This window comes from Convolutriloba macropyga, chromosome 7, assembly GCF_964194025.1.
Source record: "Convolutriloba macropyga chromosome 7, txConMacr16.3, whole genome shotgun sequence".
Classification (NCBI taxonomy): domain Eukaryota; kingdom Metazoa; phylum Xenacoelomorpha; order Acoela; family Convolutidae; genus Convolutriloba; species Convolutriloba macropyga.
The window spans coordinates 51,093,017-51,111,346 of NC_134474.1; the positions used below are offsets into that span (position 1 = coordinate 51,093,017).

General features: G+C 37.7%; 2 protein-coding genes across 2 annotated transcripts; both read right to left on the reverse strand.

The window, feature by feature from the left end:
- Positions 1-5,143: 5,143 nt before the first annotated feature.
- Positions 5,144-7,081, reverse strand: LOC142343057 (uncharacterized). The gene is made up of 2 exons (XM_075394745.1): positions 6,847-7,081; positions 5,144-5,778 (listed from the first exon to the last, which is right to left on the reverse strand). The coding sequence occupies exons 1-2, from the start codon at positions 7,079-7,081 to the stop codon at positions 5,144-5,146; spliced, it is 870 nt and encodes a 289-aa protein (XP_075250860.1).
- A 9,913-nt stretch (positions 7,082-16,994) lies between these two features.
- Positions 16,995-17,630, reverse strand: LOC142343058 (uncharacterized). Its single transcript, XM_075394746.1, has one exon. It carries the CDS (start codon positions 17,628-17,630, stop codon positions 16,995-16,997), a length of 636 nt encoding a protein of 211 aa, XP_075250861.1.
- Positions 17,631-18,330: the final 700 nt, after the last annotated feature.

The window sequence follows — 18,330 nt, forward strand, 5'->3', positions numbered from 1 at the left end:
GTGCACTGGCGCCCAAGTGCTGGGCACAAAGCTCGAGTAGACCAACAACAATTTTTGTTTTAACGCATTTAGAGAGTCAAATAAAAAATTACGCGTTTGTCAACAACTAAAAAATTGTAAAAAAAAGTGAGATTTTGCTAATGTGTTAGGACGACTAAGTGCGGCAAGGGAATTGGACCTAAGAGAGCGACGAAGTAGGAAAAGAAAATTAGACCTAGGATGGCAACTAAGATTATGGAAAAATATATGTTCATTTTTGATACAATTTTGACATCAATAAAATACGCTAAAATAGTTTTAACGATGTCTTCCATAACGTTAAAAACAACAAATGTGTATCAAAAATGAACATAGTTTTTCATAATCTTTAATGGGTACACATTACTTGATGACCAGCTAAGATGACAAAAATCTGAGGTAGGTATTTGACTCAGCGTTCTATTAAATCTATTAAACTATCTTTTTACCTCCACCCTTTTCTCTCCACTCTTCATATGACTCCAATGTCGAGAAAGGATTGGCGGGAAAAGATACTCTAATACGAAAGCAGAGTTTCACCACTGCTTCAGATTTTGGCAGTATCAACGGGACTGCAACAACATAGAGAATCAAGGGTAACCGTTTCAGCTTGATGATGGTTTAGCTACTGAGCTTGATAATTTTTTGATGAAGATATTAACCACGGGGTGTTACTCATTAGTGTGCTCTTCTATCAATGAAAACAGTTTCACAACTTTTGGGACAACTGGTTAGCTTCCAATGAATATAATAAAAATCAAAAACAGTTGCAAAATTTTGCTTTAAAATTCCAAGTTTCCAGCAAAATTTTCCAATGTTGCTATATGAAGGGCAATGAGAAAAAGGTTGCGGTAATAATAGTGTAATCAGGCCAAAAAAACCTGACATATAGACTATGGTACCAAAAAGCTACGTATACCTGAAGATTTTCTAAAAAGCAATACAAACATCAAATAATATAACATTTTGAGTTCAATTTTGTTCTCTAATAACGTGCATTACACATTTAGCTTTTTTAACGTCTAGTAGACGGGTTTTTAAGTTTTCATACAGGCTGCTCACGACGTCTGAGTCAATTTCATTCCAAATGTCATAGTTTTTCTCAATTTTCCTAAAATATCTGTTTTCCTAATCGTTGCTTCAAAGTTGCCCATAATTTTTAAATAGGATTCCGATCTGGACTGTATGCTGGTCATTTTACGACCGTCCACTCGTTTCTTGAAAAAATTGCCGATTAACTTCGATTTATGCACAGGAGCATTATCTTGTTGAAAATTATTGTCCAGGAAATCATTTCGTATTTTTTCACAAATTCCAAATAACGGTCAGCGTTTAGCTTGTTTGGACACTTAAAAAGCAATTTCCGTCCATCTGATCGTATTGCACCCCAAAAACCATAAGTGATCGTTTGCCGGAACCCAAATTTTTTGTGTTTTTTTCTAGAAGTCTCGTTCCATTTTTCGAATTCCGTCGCTGGAGAAAGGCAACCTTGATTCATCAGTAAAAACAACATTCTGCCAGAAAAAAAGGTCTCTTGACCATGTTGATACACAATTTTGAACGAAATTACTTGCTTTTCTTCTTCAAACTAACTGCAGCATTTCTTAAAAAGCGCCATTTTTCAGATTTCGCCTAACTGTTTTTCTAGATTTTGTATCGTAGCAAGAGAAAAGCGTTATGAGCCACTCTAATGCGCTGCAGTCAAGTTTTGGGATCTTTCAAAACATCGGTAACTTTCTTTTCTGATTTTTTTTGACAATTTTCAGGGTTCCACTCGTTTTTTGGGTTCCCAAATTGTTCCGCTCGATTTTTGGGCCTCGAAACTTATTTATCAAGGAACGTCTGTATGCATGCTTTGCACTGGATCTTGATTTCAAGTCTAGTTGCTTTTGTTTTTTAGACCATGAATTCGGCATTAATTTGTTCATTTAGTGGTTTGCTGATTTTCTGACGGAGAATTTTTGGATGTTTTTTATCTCATCATTGGGTTTAGACAATCACGTCAAAAATGTGGATAAGTGGGGTCGAAACTTAATGTACGAACGCACATTTCAGCCTCCATGTTGCCATATAAAATTGATTAAGTGTTAATCTTAATAGTCTGCACATTAAACTGTGTTCAAAGACAAATACACTGTGTACTGAAAAATATATTTCTAGCATTGAAAAAGTCAAATTTAGATGTTTTGTTTTCATGTTTTTTGGTAACTGACAGTTAGCAATGTGGGACATAAAGTCAAGTTTTTTGCGGCAAATCAACTTCCGTATTTAGCCATCTTGAGGTTGCATCCGCAACATGCTCCACGGGGGCAACAGGAATAAGAGGGTAAAACACGAATAAATCCACCAAATAAATTTTGTTTCCAATTCCAGTTAGAATCCATAAACCCAAATTAAATTGAATAAAACTATATGCAACCCCCTTTGCCTAAAACCGGAGCGCAAAAAGTATCAACAAAAAAGCTAATCAGCGAAAACACGGGCGAGACCGGACAAGGGGCGGATGAAGGTGCCGTAAGCCGTTTTCACTTCTACTCTTCCCAGGGGCCAAATGCCACGAAGTAGGAAAAGAAAATTAGACCTAGGATGGCAACTAAGATTATGGAAAAATATATGTTCATTTTTGATACAATTTTGACATCAATAAAATACGCTAAAATAGTTTTAACGATGTCTTCCATAACGTTAAAAACAACAAATGTGTATCAAAAATGAACATAGTTTTTCATAATCTTTAATGGGTACACATTACTTGATGACCAGCTAAGATGACGAAAATCTGAGGTAGGTATTTGACTCAACGTTCTATTAAATCTATTAAACTATCTTTTTACCTCCACCCTTTTCTCTCCACTCTTCATATGACTCCAATGTCGAGAAAGGATTGGCGGGAAAAGATACTCTAATACGAAAGCAGAGTTTCACCACTGCTTCAGATTTTGGCAGTATCAACGGGACTGCAACAACATAGAGAATCAAGGGTAACCGTTTCAGCTTGATGATGGTTTAGCTACTGAGCTCGATAATTTTTTGATTAAGATATTAACCATGGGGTGTTACTCATTAGTGTGCTCTTCTATCAAAGAAAACAGTTTCACAACTTTTGGGACAACTGGTTAGCTTCCAATGAATATAATAAAAATCAAAAACAGTTGCAAAATTTTTCATTAAAATTCCAAGTTTCCAGCAAAATTTTCCAAGGTTGCTATATTAAAGGCAATGAGGAAAAGGTTGCGGTAATAATAGTGTAATCAGGCCAAAAAAACCTGACATATAGACTATGGTACCAAAAAGCTACGTATACCTGAAGATTTTCTAAAAAGCGATACAAACATCAAATAATATAACATTTTGAGTTCAATTTTGTTCTCTAATAACGTGCATTACACATTTAGCTTTATAACGTCTAGTAGACGGATTTTTTAGTTTTCATACAGGCTGCTCACGACGTCTGAGTCAATTTCATTCCAAATGTCATAGTTTTTCTCAATTTTCCTAAAATATCTGTTTTCCTAATCGTTGCTTCAAAGTTGCCCATAAATTTTAAATAGGATTCCGATCTGGACTGTATGCTGGTCATTTTACGACCGTCCACTCGTTTCTTGAAAAAATTGCCGATAAACTTCGATTTATGCACAGGAGCATTATCTTGTTGAAAATTATTGTCCAGGAAATCATTTCGTATTTTTTCACAAATTCCAAATAACGGTCAGCGTTTAGCTTGTTTGGACACTTAAAAAGCAATTTCCGTCCATCTGATCGTATTGCACCCCAAAAACCATAAGTGATCGTTTGCCGGAACCCAAATTTTTTGTGTTTTTTTTCTAGAAGTCTCGTTCCATTTTTCGAATTCCGTCGCTGGAGAAAGGCAACCTTGATTCATCAGTAAAAACAACATTCTGCCAGAAAAAGAAAGGTCTCTTGATCATGTTGATACACAATTTTGAACGAAAATACTTGCTTTTCTTCTTCAAACTGACTGCAGCATTTTTTAAGGAGCGCCATTTTTCAGATTTCGCCTAACTGTACTTCTAGATTTTGTATCGTAGCAAGAGAAAAGCGTTATGAGCCACTCTAATGCGCTGCAGTCAAGTTTTGGGATCTTTCAAAACATCGGTAACTTTCTTTTCTGATTTTTTTTTGACAATTTTCAGGGTTCCACTCGTTTTTTGGGTTTCCAAATTGTTCCGCTCGATTTTTGGGCCTCGAAACTTATTTATCAAGGAACGTCTGTATGCATGCTTTGCACTGGATCTTGATTTCAAGTCTAGTTGCTTTTGTTTTTTAGACCATGAATTCGGCATTAATTTGTTCATTTAGTGGTTTGCTGATTTTCTGACGGAGAATTTTTGGATGTTTTTTATCTCATCATTGGGTTTAGACAATCACGTCAAAAATGTGGATAAGTGGGGTCGAAACTTAATGTACGAACGCACATTTCAGCCTCCATGTTGCCATATAAAATTGATTAAGTGTTAATCTTAATAGTCTGCACATTAAACTGTGTTCAAAGACAAATACACTGTGTACTGAAAAATATATTTCTAGCATTGAAAAAGTCAAATTTAGATGTTTTGTTTTCATGTTTTTTGGTAACTGACAGTTAGCAATGTGGGACATAAAGTCAAGTTTTTTGCGGCGAATCAACTTCCGTATTTAGCCATCTTGAGGTTGCATCCGCAACATGCTCCACGGGGGCAACAGGAATAAGAGGGTAAAACACGAATAAATCCACCAAATAAATTTTGTTTCCAATTCCAGTTAGAATCCATAAACCCAAATTAAATTGAATAAAACTATATGCAACCCCCTTTGCCTAAAACCGGAGCGCAAAAAGTATCAACAAAAAAGCTAATCAGCGAAAACACGGGCGAGACCGGACAAGGGGCGGACAAAGGTGCCGTAAGCCGTTTTCACTTCTTCTACTCTTCCCAGGGGCCAAATGCCACGAAGTAGGAAAAGAAAATTAGACCTAGGATGGCAACTAAGATTATGGAAAAATATATGTTCATTTTTGATACAATTTTGACATCAATAAAATACGCTAAAATAGTTTTAACGATGTCTTCCATAACGTTAAAAACAACAAATGTGTATCAAAAATGAACATAGTTTTTCATAATCTTTAATGGGTACACATTACTTGCAGGATCCACACCACATCGTTGACTTTGAGTGAATTCCCGTCGTTTTCGGTCGATTTTGGTTGCTTTATCAAGGTCGGTAGGTATTCCCGGACCACTCTCCTCCAGATGTGGTTCAGGAATTGTTGAACATTCTTCCAAGACTTCATGTTAGCTGGCTTGGTTGACGGGAAGATAACAGGGGGAAGAGAGTTGTAAGGACGCTGAAGTAGAAAATGGTTTGGCATCAATGGTTGTTCGTTTTCCATGGCGTCCGACACGTTTGTAAGTGGTCTGGAGTTCATCATAGCTTTTGCTTCAACTATGATTGTGTGGAAATTGTCAAAAGTAAACTTTCTTGACCCTAGAATGATCAGGGGCGTCCAATTGACACTCTGGGTCAGCCGCTCCCAAGCGCCCCCAAAATGAGGGCCATGGGGTGGGTTGAAGTGCCACTTGGTGTTCTGTGCTGCGAGCGCTTTGTGAATTTTGTCCTTGTCGAGATCATTCAGACACCTTTTGAGTTCTTCTTTGGCACCAACAAAAGTCTTACCGTTGTCACTGTACAAATCAGCGGGCTGACATCTTCGCGATGTGAAGCGGCGGTAGGCGTTCAGAAAAGTGTCTGTATTCAAATCTGGACAGGTTTCCAAGTGAACAGCTCGCGTTACCAGACAAGTAAAGATGAGGCCGTAGTGTTTCTGAAGCTTATCTTTTTCTTCCTCAATGTAAAATGGGCCGAAAAAGTCTAATCCGCAGTTGGTAAATGTAAATTGTTTGTTTTCAGTCGGGAAGCTGCAATCAGGTAGCGGTGCCATAAAAGTCTCAATGTTTTGCGGTTCGAAACGTCGACAAAGGAAACATTTGTATCTAATGCTCTGCAGTGTTCTGCGGAGACCAATTACGTAGTACCTTTGCTGTACAAAAGCTTTATTGGCTTCTGTTCCCTGATGCACACAGATGCGATGGGCATGTTCGAGGTATAAACGACAAATGTGATCTATTGCATGACGTAGTATTGGCCGCTTGGCCAACTCGAGTCCACTGGGAGCAAAAATTAGACTTCCACAGACGCGTAAAATACCGATCTTATCAAGGATTGGGTTTAACGACCTGTGTTCGAATTTCGGGTCCAGTTTACGGCTACCTTTTAGCAACTCGATGACGGTTGGGAAGCTATTGACTTGCGACATTTGTATCAAGTAAGATTTTGATAATTCAATGTCTTCAACAGTGTATTGATGGTAATTGTCACGCTGTTTCTTCGCTCTGTAGATCAGATTGAAAACAGTAGCTATCGTTAGCAAAATCTTTGTCCATGTTGAAAACTGTTTAGGGTCGAGTACTGGTATCTTGGTTCTTAAGGCAGATCGTGTTGTTGCAGCACAAATCAGCATTTGCTTTGTAGGTCTACAAAAGACATCATTTGTGGAGACAAAATCTGGTGGCTTAAACCATTTTGCTTCAATTTCCTTGGGTTCTAAACCACGAGTACCATGATCAGCTAGGTTTAAGTTTTTCGCAATATGATTCCAATTGTCAGGTTTGCTTTTTACTTTTATTTCTGCAATGCGATTAGCAACAAAAACTGGTTGCTTCTAGGAAGAACCAATCCACTCAAGGACAACTTGACTATCCGTCCAATAAAAAACATTGCTGATTTCAACAGAGAGTTCATGTCTAACAAAATTCAGGAGTCGAACACCTGTGACAGATGCCTCTAGTTCCAACTTTGGAACGCTCAACTGTTTTACGGGCGCTGCTTTGCAATTCCCGATCACGAATGCAGTTTGTACTTCGTTGCTGGTCTTATTCAAGCTCCTGAGGTAGACAACAGCACCCGTTGCAACAATCGATGCATCAACAAAAACATGCAACTGGTTCTCTGTCTCCAGTAGATTCTGTGTTGTCTTCTGTCGTGGAATTTCAAGTTGAGGCATAGAGTGATAACTGTTAAGGAGCTTTTGTAAGGGTTATAGAAGTTCAATTGGGAGTGGCTCGTCCCATTTTCTACCTAACTTACAAAGTTGCTGAAGAAGAATTTTGAACTTTATTGTCATTGGGCCAAGAAACCCAATTGGGTCAAAAATCGATGACACCAGACTGAAAAGTTTCCGTTGAGTGTATTGTTCAGCTTCTTTAGGGAATTCTCCGAGGGATTTCATGAAAAATGTATCTTTTTAGAGGATCCATTTTTGTCCGAGGACTCTTGTTTCACTCTAGGTCTTCTGGAGTAATACACCGAAGAGCCTGTTGATGGTTTGACAGGAATTTTATGAGGCGGAAACCACCGGCTCTCAGGCTTTTCTTTACTTCAAATGCAGTCGCGTTGGCATTTTCAGGAGAGTCGAAGGACTGGATGTAGTCATCCATAAAAAAATAAGACTTTATAGCGCTCTGTGCTTTTGGATATGTCTCGACGTTGTCCTCTGCGCATCTTTTAAAGACAAAAATTGCACAAGATGGTGAGCAAGTTGCACCAAAAATCAATCTGGTGAATTGAAACTGTCGCACATCATTGTCAATGGACCATAGGAAACGTAGTGCAGGTTGATCTTCATTTCGGATGCCGATTTGCATGAACATTCCTTCAATGTCTGCCAAAATAGCAATAGGTTTTTCACGAAATCTGACCAAAATTCCAATTAGACTGTTTAAGAGGTCTGGTCCTGTTAGAAGATTGGAATTTAGTGACTCGCCTTTGAATTTTGATGCTGCATTGGCGACACGACGCACTTTGTTTGGTTTGTTTGCACTTTGAACAAGGTGATACGGCAAGTACCATATTTTCTCAGGGGGTGGGTCTGTCATTTCCACTGGCTTGACGTAATTTTTTCTCGAGATCTGTGACAAGAGTCTGTTGGTACATATCACTTAGTTTTGGATCATTATTAAGTCGTTTGTTCAAACTGTTTAGCTGATTGAGGGCAGAAAAATAGTTATTTTGAAGATTGGCAGGTACTTTCCATGGAAGACCTATTTCATACCTTTCGCCTGTGTGGTTGATAGTACTCTCAAGTATTCGAATGGCAGACTTTTCATCTTCCGTGATAGTATTATCTTCTTTTCTGGTACCATCGTTCTCTATTGACCAAAATTCTTGTATCAAATTGTCCAAGGGTTGTTCTGGACTTTTCCGACAGACATGGTATACAAATACTTTCGATTTGTTAGAAGATTTTGAAGAGCGGTTTCCTAGTGTGTTCAGGTACTCTCCTGCAAGTGTCCATCCAAGCTTTGTCTTTACTCCAAAGGGGCGGATTTCCGTGCCTTGAATTACTTCAGTAGGATGCGTAAAGGCAAAAGCATTGACACTAAGGAGTGCTCCAATCTTACCTTCGGCAATGTCTGGGAAATATAAGTGTCGAAGTTCATTGAATGCATCGCAAACATAGTTTAGCTCAGTGACATTGGCTGCATTAACGTTCAATGTAGGGGTGCTGTAGGCTATGGATATTTGGAACTTTTCATCAAACTGATTGAAAGGACAAACTGTTATTGGTTGCTTTATTTTTGATAGGGGCATTTCGTAATCAACGCTTAGATGTTGAACAGTAGTTGAAGATTGATATTCGCGTGGGAGTGAGTTCCAGGTAGTCAGAAACAGCATATAATAAAAACGTAAACTGACTGCCGGGGTCAATGAGAGCATACGTGTCGAATACTTTATCTTCTTTGATAAAGGATACTGGCAGCAGCTGTAACTGCTCAAACCAATCTTTCGGTGTACTGGATATTTGGTTGACATTGAAATTTTGGCTGGTAGAAGGTCCATTCAAGTTCGCACGTTTCGATGACTGTTGATTATCATTATTTACAAAATTTTTTCCGTACCTGAGATTGCTTTTGGGTTTGAATTGTTTTATTTTACTGAGTTGCTTCACTACTTTTTTGCGTTTGTGAGTTGTTGTCGTCTTTCGATGACCAATTTTGTTGACCTGAGGTTTTAGTTTGCTGTTGGACGTTGCTGGTAGTAAAAGCGGCATGTGTTTTGCTGAATTGTTTAGCTGGATTATGTAATGTTGTATGGTGAAAACCATTACACACCTGACAACGCTTCCAGGAGGGACAAGTGTCTCTGCGATGTTGATTACTTAAACAGTTTGTACACAAGCTATTTTTCTGGATAGTTTGAAATCGACCTTCAGGGGACAATTTATGGTAGTCTGAACAAGTTGCAACAAAATGCGGTTTGTGACATTGAACACAATTTGTGTGCTTGTTTGCAAACTGTTGCTAATTTTTCGAGCCGTTGTGATTAACCTTTTGTTGATCTAAATCGTTCCTTTGAGACTGTCTTGCAGTTGTTTGCTTAAACTGTTCTTGAACCGATTGTTGTGCTGTCACAGCAGGATAATTACCGTTTTTGTTGTGAGTGAAGGTACTGATTCTATTTTCCTGGTTTACTTTGTCATAAACCCTTGCTTGAACATCAAGCCATTTTTGAAACTCAACAAGGGTAGTTGTTGTAACATTCTCTGTCAGGGTGTTTTCAGTCCATTTAAGAAGCAAGTTGTGGGGAATTTTTTCCTTCGCTTTCCTCAATAAAGTAGACTATTGAAGGTCGGCTTGAAAACCTAGGTTCTGAAAAGCCTGGACAAGTCTCTTTAGAAATGAAGAGAATGCTGTGAAGGATTGCTTATTGTAAGAACCATTACATTTCCAGCTCTCTAATTGGTTGATAAAAGCGTTGACAACAACTGAAGGGTCGCCAAAGCGGCTCATTATCTCGTTGAGGGCTGTATTATAATAGGATGGATCACAAGAGTAAGCATGTATCAGATCTTTTGCCTTACCCGACACTGAATTCTGTAGGTAGGTTATTCTGTGTGTGTAATTGAAATGTTATTGTGAACCATTGAGAAAAAATTGTTTATCCACTCGTGATAGTGCATGGGGTTACCATTAAAATTTTGCAATTTTAATGGCGGCAATTTGATCGAGCATTTTAGGTCGACGGATGTTGGCTGAAGTTCACTATTGGTCATTGAGGGGACAAATTTTCCAGCCGTAGCAAACACTGAAGCCTGATGCTGCCTTACGCTTGAAGTTAGCAAGATGTTAGTTGGATAAAGATTAGGTAGAGCGGGAGGTCGCAAGTGCGAAATTTCGTCGTTTGAATGACTTTGATTTACAGCGGGTTCAGCTGCCATGTTCTTGATGGGTAAAGGATATGATAAATAAGCGTTTGTGTTGTTCTGACCAATATCCACCATACTGGTTTGAGTAGCCGGATTGAAGCTATGGACTGGTTTGTTCGCTTCTTGAGCGGTTGTGGAATGCGTTGTAAGAAGTTGTAGATCGCTCTGCACTGACTGGATGTTTGCTTGCGCTGGAGTAGTAGATGGGTAAACAGGAGGCCTTTGAACTGCTAAACCCTGAATTGGGAAGCTGTCTGTCAAGGTTGTGTTTTTTAAAGGATCATTGGGACCGATGTTGAAAGAACTGACACGTTGCACAAAACTGTTTTCAGGCTTTTGAGGTTTGAGTTGTACATCTTGTTCTTTTGAAAAACAATAGCTCTGGACGTCCGAAACTACGTTTGCAGCTGTTGTTGGTTGTAGATTGTTTGTGAAACAATAATTCATAGGCTGAACGTAGTTTTGTTTAGATGAGTGAGGGTTTTGATCTATTGTCAAGTATTCAGGTCCATGATTAAGAGGCTTTTCAATAACTGTTTGCCAAGGAATGGGTTTCCACATTCATCTTGAAGGGTTGGACAAGGTACGTTGACTTTTCGGAGGCCTCTCTGACTTTCAGGGGTCAAAGATAAACTGAAACTGTTAACGTAACAAACTGCTTTTGTTTGGATTGAGAGCCGCTGAATTCTAAATCCTTTGCCGTTAGAAAATTGGGTTCTTGGTTCAACTGATGATCCAAGTCTGACATGTTGAGGGGCGGCAAAATTAAGGTTTCTTGCTGATGATTAGCATTGGGTTGTTCTAGGGTGTTTGATGCCATTGGGTGATAATGACTAGCATGATGCGTTGAGTTGGAGTCAACAAACTGGTTTCTGTTCTGTTGATGGAAATTTTGTTGTTGATTGATCAAATGGCTAATAAGAGGATCCTGGATTTGCTGGTTGTTCAGGAACAGTGATGGCTTGACTGGTTTTGGAGGAATGGGCGGTGGATTAATGAAGACTGTTGTGTCGTTCGGTTGTGAACTGGCTGCTTGCTCGACAAGTGTTTCTTCAGTGATAACATTACGTGTTGGTGTTGATCGTTCTGAATCCAGTCGTCGGCTGCTTGGGCGAGAAGGAATTGTGACGTCATCGCGAAATCTTGTTGAGGACTGGCTTAATAGACCATCATCGTCCAATGTGTCAACTTCCAGTTCGGATTGCTGCAGTCTGGATGTTAAGGCTTTCTGTCTGTCGAGAATCGAAGTTGCTGTACTCTGGTGAGGCTTCGCCCCCAACACTGGTTCTGTCTTCTTGTCCAATTCTTTTTGCAGCGTTTTGGCTCTGCTTATCAGTAGATTTAATGATCGGAAGCTCTTTCTATCGGCTATTGCCTTCTGTAACAAATCAAGCTGGCTTTTCAAAGAACTTTCCGTTGATTTAAACATGTTTACTGCAAATTGACACTCGTCGTTTTTCCTTTGCGACATTTTGATCTCTGTTGTTGTTGTTATGCTTGTCTTTCAGGTTAAAATGAAAACGGCTAAAAACCGTAGCGACGAAATTTTGATGTCCTTAAATTTCCTATAAGAGTTTAGCGACGCAAATTTTCTCAAAAACAAGAATCCTAAGGTTGTGATGGTGCTAATGCTAATTATAGTAGATTTTTTTGTTAAAAAAAGAATAAAAACTCGCTCGAGCGTTTATCGTCTTTTTTTTATTAGGACCAAATAACTGCTACGAATAGATTTTCTTTTTTGTTTTCAAATAGTTTTTTTTTCGGACAATGACTGTAAACTTTAGTTTGTGCTTTCTCCCTAAATGTAACAAAAAACAATTAGTTCTACTGTTTTACTTTTACGAGAAGCCCAAAAGGAGGTTGCTGAAAAAAAATTATATAATAAATTTTTTTTTGCGGAGCGACTAGGCAACGAGGGTTACAAGAAAAAACGTTGGTTGTTGAGTTGTCTAGGAAAACCTACTACGGACTTTACTGTGTAGAACTGCTTGAGGTGCTTGAGAGATGTTTTGCTCTTCTTGAAATAATTGAAATCTTCTAAATGGGGTGACTACTGATACCAAAAAGAAAAGGCTTCTCATTTTACAATGTTGACTTCTGAAACCAGTAAAATTTATCAATTTCTTCTCGGTAACTACTGGAACCGTGCAAAATTTGATCTTCTGATTGGTGTCTACTGAGAACAGCAGGGGAATAGGGACTTCTTCTCGGTGACGTTTGTGACCGCGGACAAGGAAAAAATTAAACGGTTCTTAAAGTTAACAGAGGAAAACTTTTTGCGTTTGTTTTTGCTGAGGGCTATATTTTATATATATTGTTTTGCAAATCGTTCGAAAAATTAGAACTTTGTTCTAGCTGGGAAGTTGTTTGATGTGTTTTGCTTTCTTTACCGGAGGTGTTCTTGGGATTTTGTAATAAGAGTTTTCTATTTTTAAAGAAACCTGTTTCGAACTTTTTTCTGAAACTCTTATTGATTGCAGACTCCGAATATATTATAAATAAAAACTTTGAGACAATTTCAAAATCTTACTCAAAAATGAGTTAGACTGTTTGATTTACAATTTAGGTTTGTTTTGTGCAGTCCGAAAATCGAAACCGTTTTTCTCTTCTTTTTTCGAAAGGCCTTTTTAACTTCTCTTTTTTTTGAGGCTGACTAATATATCTACTAAAAATCAATTTTCGGCAATTGCACGGTAAGGCTAGGACAACTTGGTTTGCTTTTCAAAGCGATGTGTAGTCAGAAAACTAAACTATTTTTCTGAATTTTTTCTGATTTCAAAAAAGTTTTCTTGGCAATTCGCGTTATTGAGATCACAATTCGATGTATTGACCTAAATAGCTTTCTCTCCAGTGTAAAATTAACTCACAGGGCTAGCATAAGAGTTCAAAACTGCAAATAGACAGGATATAACGTCAGGAAATCAAAAGGAGTTTTTTTTATTTTTCTGGCTTAAGAAAAAATTTAAAAAAATTCCTGATCTTTCTTGTTTTTGAGATCCCAGTGTACTATATCGACTAAAACAACTTTCTGGCTACTGCAAAACTAACTCACAAAGATAGTTTAAGAGCTTATTTTGTGAATTAATAGGGTGTGGGGGGCAGAAAATCAAAACGGGTTTTTTTATTTTTCTGATTTCAGAAAAAATAATCTGACAATTCTCGTTTTTGATGACCCAGTATACTATATCGACCAAAATAGCTTTCTGGCTACTGCAAAGCTAACTCACAAAGATAGTTTAAGAATTTATTTTGTGAATCAATAAGATATGGGGTCAGAAAATCAAAATGGGTTTTTGAATTTTCTGATTTCTTGTTTTTGAGATCCCTGTGCAATACATCGACTGAAATGGGTTTCTGGCTACTTCAAAACAAACTCACAGGGCTAGATTAACAGTTATTCTGTCAATCAACAGGATATGTGGTCAGAAAATCAGAATGGGTTTTTTGAATTTTCCGATTTCAGAAAAAATTTTCTAACATTTCTTGTTTCTAAGACTCCAGTATGATATATCGACTAGAATGGCCTTCTCGCTATTTGAAAACTAGCTCAAAAAAATAGTTCGAAGGCTTTTTGGTATTTCATTAGAATGTGCAATCAGAAAATCAAAATGGATTTTTTGATTTTTCTGATTTTGCTACCGTTTTTCTGACTTTTGGCCTTTTTCTCACCAAATTTTTTCTTTCAAAGTAGTTAAATTGCTTTTACTTGCTATTAGAATAATAAAACTAGTCAAAGTTTATCAATCGAGGTGTGATAGTAACAGAAAACAGGTTTTTGGGGGACAAATTTCAATTTTTTGGTGGCTTTTTTGTCGAAAAAATTAGAGATTTTTGGCTCGATATAACCGGGGAATAGGATATCAGAGGTGGCGTCTGAGACCTCGGGCGGACTTCTGCTGGTGACGTCTGAAACCAGTAAAAAAACTAGAACCTCTTGTAGGGGTGACGTCTGAAACCCAACTTCCAAAAAAAATTGTCCTTGGTGACATCTGATTCCAGTAAAAAATACATGCAGGAGATCATTGTCTGCTCTTGTCACAACCAAGTAATCGTTAGCGTCTGTAATTGTAACATCAGAAGGTTGAATGTCGGTTAGTTACCATTAATATGTAGTGAAAAACATATTTCTAGCATTGAAAAATTCAAATTCAGATGTTTTGTTTCCATGTTTTTTGGTAACTGACAGTTAGCAATGTGGGACATAAAGTCAAGTTTTTTGCGGCAAATCATCTTAACTTCCGTATTTAGCCATCTTGAAGTTGCATCCGCAACACACTGCTTCATTCTCAGGTATCAACCAAACAATTACCTGAAATACTCGTATCAATTTTAATAATTAATAGCTTTACCTGATTACTTAAACTGTAGTGAGCATACGCAAGTAAAAAGAAAGCACAAAAAATACAATTGAGGCGTCCTGGAAGTATTAAATACATATCATCAATGTTTATTCGAAAAAAAAAGTTTTGAGATAATAATTGGCAACATAAGTTGAAACCTTAAAAAATAACTTCTATACTCCAGGACCGCTCAATTCCAAGACCCCTCAATTGCATTTTTTGTATTATTTTTGGTTGCGTTTACTTAGTACAGTTTCAGTGATATAAGTAGTTGATGGGTATACCAAAGCATATAGCAACCGTATTTGCAACTTGGTCAGCAATAGACAGATCCGAAATTCAAATTTTACGGCCGAAATGCATAGTTTTTAATTTCTGAAGTTTCTCAGACTGAGCGCCTTCTGATCTACTCAACTGCTTGGTTTTGACAAGCGACTTATAACGTCATGCAAGGAGTAAGAGCCTGCTTTATTGAGTGTACAATCTCAAAACAATACGCACCATTTTTTTCTGAACCATTTCTTGTTATAATTTAGAAATTTGGAGTTAGTGTTGATTGGATCGGTCGGTGCTTGTTGAAAAACCCAAATTGTTTCGTTGTCCCCAGTAACTAATTTTTGGCTGCATTCTTAGAGTCTCAATTATGCGCCCACAAATTTTGTTAATGAATTTTCTTTTGAATAATCAAAAATTGTAATTTTCAATGCAAATAGCAATTTTGTTTTGTTTACAATAAATTTTCGTTAATATTCAAAATTTGAGCTGTTTTTGTTTTTTTGTTGAGTTAATTGCTTTTTTGCTCACAAAGATTTCGAAAATACTTGAAACTTGAGTACGGTTTGAGTTTTTATGTATTTTTCCAATGCATAACTTTTTGTAATTTCATTTTGAGCTGGAGAAAAATTGTTTTTCATTAACTTTGAAAAGTAAAATTTGCGCACATCAAATTAAAAAAGTTTAGGTGAATTTACCTTAACCGGGTTCAAGTGTTCGGAAGTTCAGTTGAATTTCAGGTGTGAAAGCACCTGAACCACACTTGAATTGTAATTCAGGTAAATTTTTACCTCAACGAGTTCAGGAGTGTTTTCCTGAAAATAGTTTTTGATTGCATTCACAGTGAAACGACAGAAAAATCCTCAAATAAATCTTGATTAAAACACAACCGGAACCACGTTTTAGGAGAAACATTAACACATTTCAGCCCTGTCGTTTTTCAAGTGTGGCAAAGTTGCGGTTAAGTTTAACATAAAGTTTTCCCGATCTTAAGTGCTACTGTTGTTTCTAGCTCACACAATAGTTTCTTAGACCAATAGGGGTCTCTGAGGTGAACATCAATAGTAAAGTTTCAGAATAATGGTTTTAAGAAACTTAAAATTTTTTAAAATCATAACAACAGGAAAAGCACAGATTTTAAAGTAGATTGAATTAATCATTCTTCGTTATATATTTAATCAAAAACAATTTTTGCTGCATAAAAAAATCACTGGAAACCGAAATCCACCTGAAATTTCAGGAAAAATTCAGGTAAAATTACTTGAACTGTACAAATTACCTGAACATTTCAGGTGTTTTTTTATGTAATTTTCATGCAAGTTCAGCTAAAAGTTCAGGCAGTGAAACCTGAATTTTTCGGTTAAATTTCAGGTATTTTTCAGGTGTGTTCAAGTTTGGTTCAGGCGAGACAAATCTACCTTAACTGTTCAGGTAAGTTCAGGTTTTTTTTTCAGGTAAATTTACCTGAACTTTTTTGGTGTGATTTTATTGCTGACAGTTTTACTAAACCGAAAAACAAACCAAAAGTGTATTACAAATCTTTGTTAATTCACTGCCTTTTGAACAATTTTCTTTGTACTCTATGTGTAGAGAACACGTTTCCAGTAATGTAAATTCAGTAAGATAATGTTAAGTTCAGTCTCTTTTATAGCAGGGTTACTGTTTTACTCGTGTTATTTGGACGAAGTCAAGTTCCCACTTCTTTGGCGGGAAGAGTTTCAACTTTTTTAATATTGGCTTCGGCCATCTTGAATTGATACACCATCAACAGGCTCCGGGGAGAGGAAACGGCTAATCAGCCAAAACACGTGCGAGACCGGCAATGGGGTGGACGTACGTACCGTAAGCCGTTTTTACCTTGACAACGCGTACAGATCCATCTTTTCCAGGCGACGTTTCCACAATTCGTCCCTGAGGCTATATCCCACGGGGAGTGAGGTCTTTGAGGATCCACACCAGGTCATTGACTTTCAACGAATCATTCTGTTCGGACCATTTGCTTCCCTTCGTTAAAGTGGGAAGGTACTCTTTAACTAGGCGTCTGCAGGCGTGGTTCATAAGCTGTTGTACGTATTTCCAAGACTTGAAAGATGCTGGCATTATTGATGAAAAATCTCGTGGTGGCAGTGAATTCTAAGATCTCTGCACCAGAAAATAATTTGAGTGATGGGTTCTTCATTGTCTGGTTTTTCAACCACATATGTAAGTGGTTGAGAGTTCATCATGCTTTTGGTCTCAACCATGATGGTGTTGAAGACATCTGATGTAAGCCTCTTGCTCCCTAGAATGATCAAAATGATCCGTTCAGCATTTTGGATCAACTGTTCCTGCGCACCACCAAAATGTGGTCCATATAGTGGGTTAAATTTCCAAACTGTGTTCTGTACAAGAAGTTCAGAGGCAATGTGTTGATTGTCGAGACTACGGACGCATCGCTTCAATTCTTCGATTGCTCCGACAAATGTTTTGTCGTTGTCACTCAGAATAAGTTTTGGTTGACATCTTTGTGATGCAAAACGTCGAAGGGTGTTGAGAAAAGTGTCCGTGTTTAAATCAGGGCATGACTCGAGATGTGCGGCACGTGTTACCATGCATGTGAAAATGAGGCCGTAGTAGTAGGTGAGTTTGTCTTTGGTGTCTTCGATGTAGAATGGTCCGATAAAATCAATTCCTGTATTAGCGAATGGGAAATGCGAGAGACAATCAAGAAACCTGCACACTGGTAGTGGAGCCATTAACGGCTGGATATTTTGGGCATCAAAGCAGCGGCACAAAAAACATCGATATCGGATGCTTAACCATGTTTTCCTGAGGCCGATAACGACGTATCGCTGTTGAACAAAAGCTTTGACGGCTTCGGTACCTTGGTGTCTACAAATTCGATGCGCGTTCTCAAGATACAGGCGTGTTATTGAGTCTTTGGCATGAAGATTTATTGGTAATTTAGCTAATTGTAACTCTTCAGAAGCAAATTGTAGTCGGCCTTGTGATCTAAGTATTCCATTTTTGTGTAAGTACGGGTTTAGGGATCGAATTATGCATTTAGAGTCTAGTTTACGTCCTCTTCTTAGCGAGTTAATAGCTGAATGGAAGAAGTTTTTAAGTGAAACTCGAATTAGGTGACTGTGTGCTTGGTTTATGTCGTCTGCAGTGTACTGCTTTTTGTTATTTCGTTCTTTTTTAATTCTGAAGAGAAGGTTGTAAATAGTTGCCAGTGTTAACAGAGTTTTGTCCAAGATCGAAAACGTGTTGGGTCAATTACTAGTTCAATTTTTTTGATGTACTCATTGTGTGAACTGAAACTATTTTGTTGTGAGCTGCGTTCCAGTCGGTGTAATGTTTCTTTAGGAAAACACGAGCCTGTAACCATTTAGTACATAGTTCTGCTGGTTCTAGGCCTTGTGTTTCATTATCTGCAGGATTTTAATTTAATGG